General features: G+C 38.4%; 1 protein-coding gene across 6 annotated transcripts in view; it reads left to right on the forward strand.

The window, feature by feature from the left end:
• The window catches only part of DHX57 (DExH-box helicase 57), a 58823-nt gene that overhangs the window by 5105 nt on the left and 34989 nt on the right, over positions 1-18729 (forward strand). For 3 of the 6 annotated variants that reach the window (XR_010662355.1, XM_065929403.1, XM_065929404.1), the window contains exons 2-9: positions 1301-1518; positions 9442-9600; positions 10110-10295; positions 11168-12003; positions 13567-13814; positions 15275-15396; positions 16476-16671; positions 17208-17332. Coding sequence is in view for 5 of the 6 variants with exons in the window: in XM_065929403.1 (XP_065785475.1) it covers positions 1307-1518; positions 9442-9600; positions 10110-10295; positions 11168-12003; positions 13567-13814; positions 15275-15396; positions 16476-16671; positions 17208-17332 (2084 nt within the window). In the remaining variant the exon portion in view is untranslated. The remainder of the gene's footprint in view (positions 1-1300; positions 1519-9441; positions 9601-10109; positions 10296-11167; positions 12004-13566; positions 13815-15274; positions 15397-16475; positions 16672-17207; positions 17333-18729) is intronic. The other 3 variants (XM_065929405.1, XM_065929406.1, XM_065929407.1) reach the window with 3 other exon arrangements.

The following is an 18729-nucleotide window of genomic DNA, read 5'->3' on the forward strand; positions in this document are numbered from 1 at the left end:
TCCTGAAAAATATTTCATGTGACTTTTAATGGAATGTTCTGTGTATGTCTATTATAGTTCAAGTCGAATTTTTCTTTTATTGGATGATTATCTTTCTGGATGATCGGACCATTGTTGAAAATGTGATATTAAAGTCTCCTATTGTTGTATTGCTATCTACTTCCTCTCAATTATGTTAATATTTGCTTTATATATTTAGATGCTCTGATATTGGGAGCATAAATGTTTATAATCGTTAGATTCCCTTGATGAATTGACCCCTTTACCATTGTATATTGATCTTCTTTGTCTCTTGTTACAGTGTTTGACTTAAAGTTTATTTTGTCTGAGTATAGCTACCCCTGCTCTCTTTTCGTCTCCATGTGCATTTACTATGTTTTACATCCCTTCACTTTCAGTCTGTGTGTCTTTGCAGCTGAAGCTGTTCTCTTGCAGGCTGAATGTAGTTGAGTCTTATTTTTTTATCCATTCAACTATTTTATGTATTTTGATGGGAGAATTTAGTCCATTTACATTTAAAGTAATTATTGATAAGTAAGGACTTACTGCCATATTGTTGTTTCCTGGACATTTTTAAGATCTTTTGTTTCTTTCTTTCTCTCTTGCTGTCTTCCTTTATAATTTGATGATTTTCTATAGTGGTATGCTTTGATTTTTTTTCCTCCTTATCTTTTGTGTATCTACTATAGATTAAAAAAAATTTTTTTATTCTTTTATAGTTTCTTTCTTACTATAGATTTTTAATGTGTAACTTTTTTGTTTATTTGTTTTTTACCATGAGGCTAATGTAAGACATCTTATAACATTCTACTTTAAGCTGATAGCGTCTTAACTTGGATCACATACAAGAGTTTTACACTTTTACTCCCCTCCAGGCACAATCTCTTAGCCAGAACTGTTTCTAAAAATATATATGTAAATATAAATTTTATTTATCAAATCATATATTAAATACATGAAACATCTCTTCTAGGGTTTTTAAACCCCATGCCAGACCTAACCAAATCAGAATGTAGCATGGGACCCTACACACCCCATGTGTGATTTGAAAACTTCTCCTTGTGTTTCTGATGCACCTCCTGGTTAAGAAACTTGTGTCAGAGAAACTTATTAAATATTAGTCCTAGGAAGATGTGCTTATTAATCTTTTGTGAAGCAGGTTGTTCATGTGTCTTCTGAACTGGCCCTTTGAGTGCGTTTTCCTTTTTCTTCTTTAAAATAGGCTATATCCTTAACTTTGACAAAGAATTATTATACCTATCTGGTTTTATGATGTCTGTATTACTTTTTTCTCTTGCAGGTGAAAATGAGTTCTTCAGTAAGAAGGAAAGGCAAGCCAGGGAAAGGAGGTGGAAAAGGGTCTTCCAGAGGAGGAAGAGGAGGCAGGAGTCATGCTAGTAAATCTCACGGGGGCGGCAGCAGTGGCGGTGGTATTGGTGGCAATAGAAAGGCATCAAGTAGAATCTGGGACGATGGTGATGACTTTTGTATCTTCAGTGAATCAAGGCATTCATCCAGGTTATTATGCTCATTGAATGTTCAAATATGAAAACATTATCAATTCCTGATGTATGGGGCAAAAGATGGTTATTAAGACAAAGAGGGAAAATGCCAAGTAATTCTGGCTAAGTTACTCTTCCTCTTATTTTAAAGCCTTGCAGTCCCCTGCTTTGTGAATTTGTTTAAAAGCGTGATGGTAAATAACACCTTTGGGAGAGGGGTGGGCATTGAAATCTGAGCTTAACTTTAACTTCCATATGACACTGTAAATTGAGTGTAATATTGTTATTGTAATCAATATTGCAGAAAAGTAAATATTGGAAATGGTGAGGGTAATTGAAAATTATATTAAGTATTTCTTAGGCATTGTAGTTTGAAGGTCCCCAAATGAGATCTGGCTATATCCCTTCTGCTTAGTTGATGAATTATCTATTTTCTAACCGATCAACCAAATATTTACTGAAGCTTAATGTGATGACCAGAGATAGATATCATGCCCAGGCTTCTCTCATAGTCAACTTTTAATTAGTGAACATTGTTTTGTTGTTGTTCAGTCACTTAAGTCATGTCCAACTCTTGACAACTTCATGGACTGCAGCACGCCAGGCTCTTCTGTCCTCCACTATCTCCTAGGGTTGGCTCAAATTCATGTCCTTTGAGTCGGTGATGCTACCTAACCGTCTCATCCTTTGCTGCCCCTTCTCCTTTTGCTTTCAATCTTTCCCAGCATTGGCATCTTTTCCAATGAGTCACCTCTTCACATCAGGTGGCCAAGCATTAGAGTTTCACCATCAGTCCTTCTAATGAATATTCAAGGTTGATTTCCTTTAGGATTGACTGATTTGATCTCCTTACAGTCCAAGGGACTCTCAAGAGTTACCTCCAGCACCACATTTTGAAAGCATCAATTCTTTGGCACTCAGCCTTCTTTATGATCCAAAGCTCACATCTGTATATGACCACCTTTGTCAACAAAGTGATGTCTCTGTTTTTAATACACTCTCTAGGTTTGTCATAGCTTTCCTTCCAAGGAGCAAGCGTCTTTTACTTTCAGTCTTCAGTGATTTTGGAGCCCAAGAAAATAAAATCTATCTCTCCTTCCACTATTTCCCCTTCTATTTGCCATGAAGTGCTGGGACCAGATGCCATGACTTTAGTTTTTTAATGTTGAGTTTCAAGCCAGCTTTTTCATTCTCCTCTTTCACCCTCATCCAAAGGCTCTTTAGTTTCTCTTCGCTTTCTGCCATTAAGAGTAATATCATCTGCCTATCTGAGGTTGTTGATATTTCTCCTGGCAATCTTGATTTCAGATTATGATTCATCCAGCCCAGCATTTCACGTGATGTACTCTGCATAAATTCCAATAATTCTAATACATGTTTAATGAAAGTAAAGATTTTCTACTGCATGTTATGCATCTCATTGTTTTTCAAATTGCACTTTAAGGTGTTTACTTAAATTTTTAGAGATAGCGAAACTTCTTTAGATTTATGTATATAAACACAGGCACACACACACTCTTGTGGGAATAATTACCAACTAAATATTGGTTAGACATATAGGTGAGTGCTGAAGTTTAACTGCATCATAGGTGGCTTTTAATTTAAATGAATTCAATTGTATGCATTCAGGGAAAAAAGGTAAAGAAGAACAAATGGTATTTAAGTAGTTAAACTTGCCACTGAATGAATCTGAACTCCATCATGAACAGGATAATGAGAGAGGAAGGTGCTCATTCCTGTCAGTCTAGTGTCCAAGTGCTTTATTTAGTTTAAGCTTCTTGATGCACTGAGTATGTGATATTAATGTGTATTTCTTAAATATATATTTCTTATACATAGCCTGTACCATAACCAAATACTTCACTTGGTATGCAACCAGAGAATCTACATTTTTCTCCATTCTAAATGAAAAATGGTCATTTTTGGACATACTGAAAGATAATATATCAATCTCAAACTTGATTCCTTTTTAAGAAATCTTCCAGAATAATCTAAAGCTATATTTTCACATTAGCTGCTGACCTAAGAACCTAACTGCTGAGTTAGATGCAGCTCCATTCTTCCTGAAAACACTTACTTTGTAGGTTCTTAGGGTCTTAGATGTTCATTCACGCAGGAAATACTGACTTAGTGCCTACTGTGAGCCAGACAGCGTTTTAGTGACCAGGATCATAGCAATGAATAAAATATCGTCCTGGTGCTCGTAGAAGGAGGTTTGAGATATAAAAACTGTAAACAAAGGTGTAAAAATATGTCAGGTGGTAAGTACTATGGAGAAAAATAAAGGACAAAGGAATAGAAAATGCCAAACTGGATTGCTGGTGTTTTTAAATGGTTGCTCCTTTCTGTGGAGTGATCAGAGAAGACTTCTCTCTTGATGTGTCATTTGAACCAGGACACGAAAGAAGTGAAGGAGTAAGCCATGAATCTATCTGAGGGAAGAACGTTTGAGACAGAATAGCAAGTGAACAGTTCCTGAGGCAGGAGTTTTAAGAAGATTGAGGGAATGAAAAGGAAGCCATGTGGCTAGCATGGATGGGTAAGACGTATTAGGCAGTTAGATTCGACAGGCTATGCTGTGTAGAATCTTATAGGCCAGTATAAGGATTTTGTTTTGTTTTTGAGTTTTAAAAATCATGTTTATTGAAGTGTAATTTACATTCAGTAAAGCTCACCCTAAAATTTGACAAATGCAGTCATCTCTGTAACCAGCAGCTCTTCAAAGCTCGCCCATGCCCTTTGCAATGAACTGGTCCTTAGGAATGTGTTGATCTGTCTTCTGTCAGCAGGATCAAATTTAGTTACTAAAATGATTTATTGTAGAAGAACTAAGCACATAAAACCAAGGGGTTTTCTTCTTTGTGTGTGGTTATTTGTTTAGTTGGTTTTTTGGCCAAGCTGTGTGGCTTGCTGTATGACTTAGTTCCCTTACCAAAGATCAAACCTGGGCCCTCTGCAGTGAAAACGCAGAGTTCTAACCGCTGGACAGCCAGAGAATTCCCAAAATTCAAGTGTTTAAAAGGATACTTTGGAACATATAATCTTTAGAGTAATCAAAAGAATTGGGTTTTTAACATAACCTTTGAAAATTAAAGCACAGTTCATAAAGTTGTCTTAAGATAGTTGCAGAATAGCTAGTCTAGTTACTGTGTCAATCTTCAGCCTGGGGCTGTTTGGTAGAAAAACTATTTTAAATAATGGAATTGAATTCTACAGAAATTCTCTATGGGGCAGATATATATTCTCAAAGATATCTGACACCTTCTCAAAAGACCACCTCTGCTGCCACCATGAAAGGGACAAGGAAAGCAGAAACATCTGTTCTGTTTGTCAGTCATCTCATGTTCAGATATACCTTGTTGTTGTCCAGTTGCTAAGTGTGTCCAACTTTTTATGACCGCATGGACTGCAGCATGCCAGACTGTACTTCCTTCACTGTCTCTTGGAGTTTGCTCAAATTCATGTCCATTGAGTCAGTGATACCATCCAACCATCTCATCCTCTGTCATCCCCTTCTCCTCTTGCCTTCAATCTTTCCCAGCATCAGGATCTTTTCCAATGAGTCAGTTCATCGCATCAGGTGACCAGAGTATTGAAACTTCAGCTTCAGCATCAGTCCTTCCAATGAATATTCAGGGTTAATTTCCTTTAGGATTGACTGATGTGCTCTCCTTGTTGTTCAAGGGACTCTCAAGAGTCTTCTCCAGCACCATAGTTTGAAAGCATCAATTCTTTGGTGCTCAGACTTCTTTATGGCCCAACTCTCATGTCCGTACTTGACTACTGGAAAAATCATAGCTTTGACTATACAGATGTTTGTCAGCAGAGTGATGTCTTTGCTTTTTAATACACTGTCTAGATTTGTCATACCTTTCCTTCCAAGGAGCAAGCTCTTTTAATTTCATGGCTGTAGTCACCATCTGCAGTGATTTTGCAGCCCAAGGAAATAAAATGTCACTATTTCCACTTTTTCCCCATCTATTTGCCATGAAGTAATGGGACCAGATGCCATGATCTTAGTTTTTTGAATGTTGGGTTTAAGCTTGCTTTCTCACTCTCCTCTTTCACCCTCATCAGAAGACTCTTTAGTTCCTCCTCACTTTCTGCATTAGAGTGTTATCGTATGCATCTGTGAGGTTGTTGATATTTCTCCCAGCAATCTTGATTACAGCTTCTGATTCATCCAGCCCAGCATTTTGCAAAATGTACTCTGCAGATGCACCTTGTCTACCTGAAAAGCTTCTTTCAAGCACCACAGTTCTTTCTTTCAAGCACCAACCTTGAGGTTTGTCAGCATGTTGAAGTAGATTGAGCCAAGTTGTGTACCATGGCTGAAAAGCTATTATAAGGACTTTGGCTTTTGCTTTGAGTAAGATGGGAAGCCATTGAAGGGTTTGAGGCGAGAGTATCGGTCATCAATCACTCTGGCCAGAGTTACTGCCATTAATTATATCCTTTTATGTGAATTAGAAAATGGTGAATGTGAATTAGAAAATGCCCCTTTCTCTGGTCAGTTATAGCTCCAGAATGCATGTCTTGGCAAGCAGAGAACGCACTGGATTTTAGCTCTCGCTGTCCCCTCCTCCTCCGCTTCAGGAGCCTTTGCATAGTGCACAGTCTGTGCGTCCACGCTCGGCAGGCCTGCCGCAGGGTGCTGTGGAGAATCGACTGCAAGGGGCCACGAGTGGAGGCAGGAAGACCAGTCAGAAGATTCTCTCCCCAGTGTCCTAGACAATTTGATAATATGTCTGGAGTTCAAGAGCAGGATCTCAACTAGAGAAGTAAATGTATGAGTTCTTTCTGAGTAAATACTATTTAAAACTATGAGACTAAATGAGATAGGATATAGAAAAGAGGTTTGAATTTTGAGCCGTTGGGCACTCTAGGATTTAGGGTTGAAAGAGGTTAGGAGAATCAGACAAAGTAGATTGAGAAGTTGCCAGTGAAGTAGGAGGAAAACTAAAAGCTGATTTCTGGAAGTCAGATGGAAGGAAGGAAGGAAGGTGTTTTAAAGGGGGTTATCCAATCAGATTGGATTGGATACTTTAAAGGGATATACAAGTTGTATTAAAAAATGCTTCTAGTAGGTCAAGAAAAATGGGAGTTCCCTTGGTGGTTCATTGGTTAGGACTTGGCACTTTCACTGCTAGGGCCCCAGGTTTAATTCCTGGTTGGAAGCTAAGATCCTACGAGCCATGCAGCATGGCCAAAAGAAAAGGAAAATGTGTTCTGACTGTTGTCCACTGGATTTGGCAATGTGGGTAGACAAGAGCTGTTTGGTATAGTATAGTTGGGATAGAGTGTGTTTTAGAGAGAAGAAGATAAAAAATGGTGACAAAGACATGATTTAGAGAACACTTTCGGGGAGTTTTACTGTAAAGGGCAGGGGCGGGAAGATGGATAGGACAATACCTTGAGGGGAATATAAAGTCAAAGGGAGGATTTTTTTTTTAATATGGTAAATGTTACATAGCGTGTATATATGCTGGTGGAAGTGATCCAAAAGAGAATGAAGAACTGATGATATAGAGAGGAGGATAAGTGCTAGAATGATTTCCTTGAGGAGACTGAACAAATTGAGATACAATATACAAACAGAGGGACTGACTTTTAGGATCAAGAATGGTTCATCCTTAGTAACAGGAAGGAAGGCAAAGTGTCGAGGTTTTCGAATAAGTGGTAGATGAAATAGCATATGGAAGGTCTCCCCCACCCACCCCCCCTTTTTTTTCGCTTATCATGAAGAAACAGATAAATCCAAATTATGAGAATTCTACAAAAAAACTGGCCTGAGTGCGTCAAAAAAAAAGTCAATATCAGGAAATAGATAGGGAACTAAATTAAAGGAGTTTGAAAAACAGATAACTTAATGTCATTTTTAACTAGATAATCAGAAAATCTGTAAATGTGATTTGAGGCAATTAGGAACTTTGAATATCAGTTCAGTTCAGTTGCTCAGTCTTGTCTGACTCTTTGCGACTCCATGAACTGCAGCACACCAGGCTTCCCTGTCCATCACCAGCTCCCAGAGCTTGCTCAAACTCATGTCCATTGAGTCAGTGATGCCATCCAACCATCTCATCCTCTGTCATTCCCTTCTCCTCCTGCCTTCAGTCTTTCCCAGCATCAGGGTCTTTTCCAATGAATCAGTTCTTCTTTGGCCACATCAGGTGGCCAAAGTATTGGAGTTTCAGTTTTACCATCAGTCCTTCCAGTGAATATTGAGGACTGATTTCGTTTAGGATTGTCTGGTTTGATCTCCTTGCAGTCCAAGGGACTCTCAAGAGTCTTCTCCAACACCACAGTTCAAAAGCATCAATTCTTCAGTGCTCAGCTTTCTTTATGGTCCAACTCTCACATCCATACATGACTACTGGAAAAACCATAGCTTTGACTAGACGGACCTTTGTTGGCAAAGTAACATCTCTGCTTTTTAGTATGCTGTCTAGGTTGGTCATAGCTTTTCTTCCAAGGAGCAAGCGTCTTTTAATTTCATGGCTGCAGTCACCATCTGCAGTGATTTTGGTCCAAAAAAATTAAATCTGTCACTGTTTCCTTTGTTTCTCCATGTTTGCCGTGATGTGATGATATCAATTTAAAATTAAATGATATGTTAGATGAGATCAATATAAAATAGTGATATCTTGTGAGTGATAATAGTATTATGGTTATATAAAAGTTTTGTCTCTGTTCTTAGGAAATAACATGCAGAAGTATTTATGAGTGAATATGATGTCAGCAGCTTACATTCAGATGGTTGAGAACATGCATGTGTCTATATGGGGGAACATTTATATACATATGCATATATATGTGCATATAGAGAGGAAATAAGGGTGTAAATGTGTGTGTGCATGTAAGTATGGCAGGTGTTAACAGTTATTGGTGAATCTTAATAAATGCTATAAATTTTTATAGACTAACAATTCTTTGAAACAAAAAGGGGAAATGATGAATTTTGAATAACATTTCTTTTAGAAGTTGCAATTATGTGGTTAAAAATCCCAGTCTCTTCTATTTTCTCCTTTGCTACCCAGTTGAGAGAGTGTAAATGTGTGGTTCTTTTCAAAGTCTTAGTAATATGTTGGATTTTCAGTACAGAGAAGTTTCTACCATTTCCCTAGATTTGTAAAAATGTATAATGAAACATGCCAAGTGAAAAAAAGAAAAGAAACTTAGTGAGTAAAGGTAAATTTTAGAATCCATTATTTTTTTAAATATTAAAAAGTGTCCCTAAAAAACTGTAAATTCCAAAAATGAGATTAGTGAGATAGTGAATAGTGAAATAAATTCTAGTCCCTCTGTGTTTAAAATTTAAAAATTAAGTTGTAGGAAAATGTTTAATTTGGGGAAAATGCCAGTTTGATTTTAATAAGGAAATAAAGCAGATTATAAAAAATTACATATGCTAGATAATTTTATAAAAACTGTATGTGAAAAGGAATGATATTAAAGATGTTTTCTGTTCTTTATTCTCTACTTTTCTACAGTAAACGTGTATTATTATATTTATAATCAAGAAGTAAAAAATTTAAATAAATATTTCAAAAAATAGGGCCTAATAGTCACAAGATAGGACTCTTAGTTGTTTTCAGATTAAGTACCTCAAATAAAGTGAAATATATACTCTTTGTACATAGCATATTTCTTGTGAAAGTCCACTGGTGCAGGAGTCATCACAGCATTGCTTTCCCCAGAAGATTCTTGAGTTAGTGAAGCAAGACTTAATGATAAAGAAACTGATCAGGTTTTTTCCCAGCGTTTAGAATATAATGAAGTTGAGTAAATACTGTAGAAAATGGAGACTCTCTCCACATTCATGTCCCCTTTTATAAGATACATGACAATCCAATCATGTTGTGTATGTATGGAGACCCTGAGGAGAGTAAAAATTCTGATAACAAATAAGTGTGTAATTTTGTTCTTGTGTCCTTTGCAGACCTAGTAACAGTAGCGTGAGAAAAGGGGATGCACGCCCCAAATGGAAGCCCGAAGCCAAAGTGCCCCTGCAGACTCTACACATGACTTCTGAGAATCAAGAAAAGGTGAAAGCTCTTCTCCGAGACCTGCAGGAACAAGATGCGGATGCTGGATCTGAGTAAATTATTATATTTGAATAAATTATTATATTGAGGAAGATAAAATGTGAGGGTCCTCTGTGTCTTTGGAATACTGTGTCAATACTAATCGTATTGTGGCTATGTAACTAAGTTGAAAGTGAGCCAAGAGAAATACAAGAATAATTATTCAGCAACTAGTTGTCCTTTACGGTGTAACCTTTAGTTATTAATTGTCTCTTTAAGTTTTAGTTGATCATCTGGGAAAGAAAAAAATGGAGATTCCAGTAGTATCTGGCTGGGTTGTTGTGAAGATTTTCAAAGAGATAGTACATATAAAATATTTAACATAGTGCCTGGCAAGTAATATGTGCTGTTAATTGCCAATATATAAGTTATTAGGTCAATAAAGAATTAAATCAGTGACTCAATAGTGGTCAGGATCCTATCCTATGTGGTTTGATTCTGTGAATTCTTAGACTCTTACCAATTTTTTCTTTGAAGCAAGTAGAAATTAATATATGATATATGAAAATGTTACTTTTGCCAGAAGAGGTGTTTCTGGGGAAGAAGAAGATGATGAGCCTGATTATGATGATGAGCAGTACTGGTCACCTGGACGAGAAGCTTCCCTGGTTCCTGACTCTGATCCTTTGGAATGCACTGGCTCAGGCCTGGTGGAGCCTCACAGGCCGGAATTTACAGTGTCAGCATTTGCAGTGCACAGACTTTCCAGGTTTGCTTTCATCACTTGTGGGAGAATTGAAGGAAACACAGCCATACTGTAACCCCAACTGCGTCTTCCTGAGTACTCTCCCGTGGCGTGGGTCCCAGCGGTGACGCTCTCCCGCGGCGTGGGTCCCAGCGGTGACGCTCTCCCGCGGCGTGGGTCTCAGTGGTAATACTCTGCTGTGGCGTGGGTCCCAGCGGTGACGCTCTCCCGCGGCGTGGGTCCCAGCGGTGACGCTCTCCCGCGGCGTGGGTCCCAGCGGTGACGCTCTCCCGTGGCGTGGGTCTCAGTGGTAATACTCTGCTGTGGCGTGGGTCCCAGCGGTGACACTCTCCTGTGGGGTAGGTCATAGCAGTACTTGATAGTCTCAGTGGCCTCTCTTTTAGGATAGGTAGATGAAGGAGGAGTTAGTATTACAGGGAGACTTCTTCAGAATACAGACCCTGCATCTCTATGCTTATATCATCACATGTGTGGTTTTTTTTTAATGGTTTTATTTATTTACTTATTTTTGGCTGTGCTGGGTCTTCATTGCTATGTGGGCTTTTCTCTAGTTGTGGCGAAGCGGAAGCTACTCTGGTTGCCGTGCATGGGCTTCTCACTGAAGTGGCTTCCTTGTTGTGGAGCATGGGCTCTAGGGCTAATGGGCTCTAGAGCACAGGCTCGATGGTTGTGGCACACGGGCTAAGTTGCTACCCAACATGTGGGATCTAACTGGATCAGGGATCGAACTCGTGTCTCCTGCATTGGCAGGTGGATTCTTTACCACTGAGCCACCAGGGAAGCCCCATGTACATGTATTTAGATGAATTTCTCTTCTGTGGTTTGATACTACTTTTTGATATTAGTCTTTTTTTGTCATGTTTCACACGTGGCAGGTATGGTTTCCACACTGAACACTGTCAGGCAGCCCTGAGGATTTGCGATGGAGACGTCGGGGCATCACTGGAACACCTGCTCACCCAGTGCTTTTCAGAGACATTTGGAGAGAGGATGAAGATATCTGAGGCAGTTGCTCACGTAAACTTGGATGAGTGTGTGGAACAGCGACAGGAAGAGGCATTTGCTCTCAAGTCAATCTGTGGAGAAAAATTTATAGAAAGAATCCAAAATAGAGTCTGGACCATTGGATTAGAACTGGAGTATTTGACAAGTAAATTCTGCAAATTCAAGCAAAAGGAAAGTACCAAAAATATACAGGAGGCTTCACTTGAAGTCTGCAAATTTTACCTCAAAGGAAATTGTAAATTTGGATCAAAGTGCAAATTTAAACATGAAGTGCCCCCAAATCAAATTGTCGGAAGAGTCGAAAGAAATGTAGATGATTCTCATCTAAATGCTAATGAAGATGCATCCTTTTTATATGAACTTGAAATTCGATTTTCTAAAGACCACAAATACCCTTACCAAGCTCCCCTTGTGGCATTTTATTCCACCAATGAGAATCTACCTCTGGCTTGTCGTTTACATATTTCTGAGTTCCTTTATGGCAAAGCCTTGACATTTGCAGAAACTTCAGAACCTGTTGTATATTCTTTGATAACCCTTTTAGAGGAAGAATCAGAAATAACCAAGTTACTAACAAATACCCATCACAAGTACAGTGTCCCTCCTGTGAATCTGCCAGTATCACCTGGAATCAGACTAAATAATCCTGTCTGTCGTAAACCAGTGATTCCAAGTAATTCATTTTTTTCGAATCAAACTCCAGAAGGTACGTACGGCACTGACCAGGTGGAGGGTGTTGTGGAGTGGGGCATTTGGAATGATGGATTAAAGAAATCAGAGGTTTTGAGGGCTGATCTGGGATCTCCAGTGATCTTAGGCAAGTCATTCTCTTCAGTTTAAGGGCAAAAAGGGATGAGAATCCCCTGAACTGTGACCTGACTTTCATTGTAAGGCCCAGTTGTGTCACTGTATTCCAGCTCACTGAATCAATCATAAGTTTATAGTGATGTATATAAACTCATTTTAGCAGGTGAGGGCTGGAAGAACCTTAAAGCATCCTTTCAGAAAATCTGCTTCATTTAATCCATTTGGTTTCATGTGATTACTTCTGATACTGTCTATAGGATTACTTTCAAATGAGTTTTTAGAGATACTTCTCTTTCTGGACCACTGTCCATAACCTCCTGCTTTTAGCATGGTAGACCCCCAAAATTCATCAGGACAGGGCTCTGTTTATGAATCCCTAAATCCTCAAATAGAGAAATGTTTGTACAAGCCTGTGGCTTTCTCCAGATCCAGATGTGCTCTACAGAAGTTACCCCCCTTTCAAAGTTCACCATAGGATTCAGAGAAACAAGTTTTTATCATTTCCCAAGAGTTCCCAGATAGACATCAACAGGTAGAGAACAGTGAAACCACCAAGATGTGGATGCTAGACAGCTGGCTGGGTTCACTAACCTGCCCCTTGACTTACTCCCAGCTTGCAGCTAGTTCTGGCATATGGGACTCAGATGTATTCCTCAAGAAATGACAAACTATGTGTCATGGATTTTGATGGGGGATAACAGATTTATTAATATATAATTTACATACCATGAAATTCACCCTTTTGAAGTGTACAATTCAGTGATTTTTAGTATATCACAGAATTGCACATCCATGACCACTGTTTAATTCTGGGACATTTTCATCACCCCATAAAGAAACTCCATACCTGTTAGCAAGTCACTCCTCATTTCTCCCCTTCCCCAAGCCCTAAAAACCATGAGTCTACATTCTGTCTCTATGGATTTGCCTATTCTGGACATTTCATGGCAATGAAATCATACTGTAAACACATGGCTTTTTGTAATGGGTGTCTTTCACTTAGCATACATAATGTTTTCCAGGTTCATCCATGTTGTAGCATGTATCAGTACTTCATTCCTTTTTATTACTGAGTAATATTCCATTATATGGCCATACCACATTTTATTGATCGATTAATCATTTGATAGTCATTTGGGTTATTTTGTGTCATGGAAATTTAGGAACACCTGCAAATATTTAATTCCTTAATTAACGAGGCATGCCATGATTTTCTCTTCTTTGTTCTTAATTTGGTTTAAGCAAAGCCATTATTGATTATAAGTTTATTGATTATTGATTTATTGATTATTGATTATTATAAGTTTATTGATTATAAGTTTATTGATTATAAGTTTATTTGAAGATGCATTTTAAATTTTTTAGCAGTAGAAGTAGTAGTATGGAAATGAATGAATTTGTTTTATTCGAGCTTTAACTTTTTCTCCATTTTATGATTTCGTTGTTGTTGTTACTTTGTTAGATAGTGGCTTTCCCCCTTTGCTAAAGAAAGGGCTCCATATCGAAAACGTGTCCTTTTATCCCCTTCAAGTTGAAAAAGAATCAGAGCCTGAGGAGGAGACAGATGAGGATGAAGGTCCAGCACCAGTGATGGTGGAGGATGAGAGCTATGTCAACCTTAAGAAAAAGATTTCCAAAAGATATGACTGGCAGGCAAAATCAGTACACGCTGAAAATGTCAAAATCTGCAAGCAGTTCCGAATAAAACAGGTAGGGTATTCTAAGAGAATGGCTAGTACTGCCTCCCTAATGTATGGATGAAGGGATTAGGAATTAGGAAGCCTTGGCTACTCTCCATAGTATATTTTCAGTCTTTTACTCTGATTGGTCAGAGTTTCTGCATGCCACCACAAACTTGGGTGCATGTTCTAACTAATTTTGGAAAATCTGATGGCTGATGAAAATGCAACATGTATATACCAAATATTCTGAAAATCATGTGGCTTTGATACTGTGATAGAAATCTGATAAGTGAAAGAAAAATTAGTACTGTGATTTACATTAGAAATACCAATGCAGAAAAGGATAAGGAGGGACTCTTAACCCCATTTCAAGGCCTCACAGGATAAATCATTTATCCAGGGTCACATAGCTGCTAAGTGGCAGCACAAGGTTTTAAGCTAATTCTCTCTGTTTCCAAAGCTCATATTGTTTTACCTCATTCACATGAAGATTGTTTTAAAAGAATTCATTAAGTGAACTGTTACAGTAGAGTTGGATGTAGGATAAAGATGAGTTACTTAAACCAGTTTGGGGATTGGATTAGATGCTGTCTAAGAGCCTTTCCAACTTTAAAGTTCTATGATTCTGATTTTTGACACAGTATTAACACAAGTACATATATGCTGCAACACCCATAGAGTGTCAAATTGAATTAAAAAATCATATCGTAAATAATAAGATGGTAGAAATTTGAAATTACCCATTCAGCTTGAGTAGTGTGTTTACAGTGGTAAATTTATATGATTAAATTATATACAGATAATGTATATGTTAATATAAATTCCTTACATTAGTCAAAAATACAATATCCACAGTTTTGACCTACAGTACAACGTTTATAGCATTGGCCATTAGATGTCAAAGGGTTATATAGATGTGGTGATTGGCCGAAAACCCTTTAGTGAGTCCTCTTAACTGTTGGTGATTTGGATAAAAATCTGATGCTGTGTAGAGCTGCACTGTTCTATGTGGTAGCCTCTAGCCATGTGTAGCTATTTAAAGTTTAATTAAAATTAAGTATAATAAAAATTTCAGTTCCTTGATGTTATTTAAATGCTCAGTAGCCACATGTAGCCAGAGGTTGCTATATTGGACAATGCAAATATAGAACATTACCATCAGCATAGAAAGTTCTGTTGAATAGTGCTGGTGTAGAGATTGTTACAAAAAGAGCTGGATAGGTGCTAGGCAAGAGGGGTTTTTTCCTAAGATCCTTCAGTTTATTCAGACGTAGGAAAGCCACACAGATTCCACAGCTTGTTCTGGCAGATTCTCTGAACAGCCTTCTGACCAGCATCCCACCCTCAACAAATCTTCACTTTCTGTCAGTAAGCAAATTGATGAAGAAAGAACAGAAAAGGTATGTCTAACTTTGGGATTCCGCATTCAGAGCTTCATGAAAGGTTATTCAGAGTAACTAAACTGATGTCTTATTTTTGTTTTATTAGACCTCCAGACAGTTCCAGTCAGTTCTACAAGAAAGACAGTCGCTCCCTGCTTGGGAAGAAAGAGAAAACATTCTTAAAGTGTTGAGCAAACACCAAGTGCTTGTTATAAGTGGTATGACGGGGTAAGAATGTAATTTATTTGTAATGCAGCTTTCTTCTGTGAATATGGTGTGTGCCCTGGCTACCACAACTAGTTCTTCTTTAAAAAAGGAAAAAACAGTAGCTGGTGTTATTTGTGCTTTTTCCTGTCAAATATTAAATAATATCTCCCAGAGGCAAACGTGGTGGCAACTGTAACCAATTCAAAACAAACAAAACTCAGAAATTTGGAAATTTATAGACCTTGTACACCTCTGCCTTGAGTCAGTTTAAGGCAAAATGCCTAGCTGAAGGCTTTTAACAAGACCCATTTTAAAATGTAAAGAATAGTTCTAGACCATTTAGCTTGAAACTCTTCATCTTCTAAATTTATTTTGAATTCCTTAAAGCTTTTGTTTAAGAACAGCTTTGGGTATCTTACTGTTTCTTGTTCACACTCTCCATATGTGATCCAAACCTGTTTATCAGGGACAAGCTGCAGGCTTAATTTAATTCTGTATTTGGTGGTTTAGTCACCAAGTCGTGTCCGACTCTTGCGACCCCATGGACTGTAACCTGCCAGGCTCCTCTGTCCATGGGATTCTCCAAGCGAGAATACTGGAGTGGGTTGCCATTTCTGTGTTTAAGGGTTTTCAATTTAATTTATGCCCAGACTCACAGATATAGTAGTAACTTTGTATCTTCCAGTTTCTTGTCTTTTTAAGTCCATTTATAGTGAAGCAATGCCACACCAATGGGAGAAACAAAGTATTTTAATAATCATAAGATAATACTCCTGTTTCTCTAAGATTCATATGTAGAGTTCACATTCCTGGAGGCATTTATAGACCTTAAGCTACTGTTTATTCAGTACTCCCACTTTTACAAATAATAGCAAACTGTTATTTGATTGCTCTGTTAATCTTCGTGCAAATTCCTAGGAGTTATCAGCTGTAGGTCATAAGTCAGTAGGTAGGTTTGAAAGATAGATGAAGCTGAACAGCTTTTATTCTGACTAGCTTTCTTAACTTTCCTCATTGCGTATGATTGCTTCTTCAGTTAAGTAGCACTTGAAAACCCTCATTTTAGTACTTACTTGTCCTACATCTTTTTTGACATACAGATGTGGGAAAACCACACAGATTCCACAGTTTATTCTGGATGACTCTCTGAACGGACCACCTGAGAAGGTGGCTAACATCATCTGTACCCAACCCCGACGAATCTCTGCCATCTCTGTTGCTGAGCGCGTTGCTAAAGAAAGGGCAGAAAGAGTGGGTCTGACCGTGGGATACCAGATCCGGTTAGAAAGTGTCAAGGTTTGTATGCTCTTCTTATTTCCTAATGACAGAAGTTTAATTTTTCAAGTACAAAGAGCCGTTGGTGTCTGGAGATTCACAGGCAAGTTGGTATATATACTTCAACAGGGCTGAAGTCCTTTTAGACATATTTTGGTTTAAACTGTTATTGGGCTATACTTAATTTCCTCCATAAAGACCTTCTGTTCTTTGTTGGCAGAAGTGATCTAGTAAGTGCTGCCTTATTCCTAAGACTGGGACTTCATCCATTTAATCAAATATAGAATGAATAAATTCAGAATTTGTTTCATCATTCACTGTTATCTTTATGTTTTATAATAATTTTTAAATGCTTTCTAAATTTTCATCTGAAGTGGGAAAGCTTTTGATGTCATTGCCAGCAAGAAACTAGGCATTTAATCTCTTGGTTTATGTTAAATGGAACTGCTGGTGTGTTCACTATTCTTATCCCTACCCATTAAAAATGGCTTTGCTGGGAAAGTGTTTCCTTTTTTCAAAAATTTCATTAACGTTTTCTGTGCCCTTTTACGTGTAAGTCCTCAGCCACCAGGTTGTTATACTGCACCACAGGAGTGCTGCTAAGAAGGCTGGAGGGAGACACAGCTCTACAGGGAGTCACCCATATCATTGTTGATGAAGTTCATGAGAGAACAGAAGAAAGGTAAAACAAAGATTTTCCAAATGAGCACCCACATACATAGAATGGAGACAAGGCTGAAAGAATTTTGTTCTGCTTCCAGTTCAATTCCTTAGGGCTAGTAATGGTAGTTACCATAGAGAAGGCCTAAGTTAAAGAAGAGGAACTGCTTTCCTGGTCTCCAGGGTCTGTGACACGGAAAATACTAGGCAGCGCATGTTCATCACTGGAAGAGTCATCCTGTTAGATGGGCATCATCTAATAAGAAGCACCTTGCTGAGCTGGGCACTGTACTTATTAGCAGGAATGTCGTGTGTCATGTTGCAGCTGATGGATTAGTCAGCATGTCCTTCCTTCTTTATTCATTTGGTCAGTCATTCAGTCCTGATATGCTAAGTGCTGAATTGCTTCAGTCGTTTCCGACCCTTTGCAACCCTGTGCACTGTAGCCTGGCAGGCTCCTCTGTCCATGGGATTCTCCAGGCAAGAATACTGAAGTGGGTTGCCATGCGCTTTTCCAAGGGGACCTTCCCAACCCAGGGATCGAACCCATGTTTCTTACATCTCCTGCATTGGCAGCCAGGTTCTTTACCACTGGCACCACCTGGGAAGCCCATTCAGTTATGATATTCATTCATATATTTATTCAGCCTGTATTAAGTGCCAGGTGGCGTATTAATTGCTGGGGATACTATAGTGAACAAACTTATGGTTCCCCTTGATCTCGTATGGTCTGCTAGGAAAAACAAATAATGAGCAGGTAAATAAATAAGTAAAAAACTACAAATTGGAATAAGTACCATAAAGGAATAAACAGGAAGCTGTGTTTGGGGGGAGAGCGCCTTGATATAGTAGAGATTATATCTCTGAAGAAATTACATTTAAATTAAAAACAGAAGTATGGAAAGGAGTCTCATGAGACATAAGAGGGCAAGACAGGCATTTGCAAAGACTCTGCAGTAGTAAAAGGCTTCATGAATTTAAAAACTGGGGGAAAGCCAGTGAAGCTGGTATGTAGTGAAATGAGAGGAAAGGTGACAGTTAAAAAAAGCGGGGCAGGAAACTGTGCACTGTGAATAATAAAGCATTTGGATTTTACTTTAATGGAATTAGGCATTAAAGGCTTGAAATATAAAACAAAAATTCTCAGTATTTTTAAAGGAAGGACCAGGTAAATAGATGGCATTAATCATAGTTTGTCACGTAGTTGTCGTTTTTCAGTCACTAAGTTGTGTCCGACTCACTGCAACCCCATGGACTACAGCATGCCAGGCTCCCCTGTCCTTCACTGTCTCCTGGAGTTTGCTTAGATTCGTGTTCATTGAGTCAGTGATGCTCTCCAGCCATCTCATCCTCTGCCGCCCTTTTCTTTTGCCTTCAATCTTTCCGAGCATCAGGGTCTTTTCCAATGAGTCAGCTGTT

Source organism: Muntiacus reevesi, chromosome 3 (assembly GCF_963930625.1).
Source record: "Muntiacus reevesi chromosome 3, mMunRee1.1, whole genome shotgun sequence".
NCBI lineage: Eukaryota > Metazoa > Chordata > Mammalia > Artiodactyla > Cervidae > Muntiacus > Muntiacus reevesi.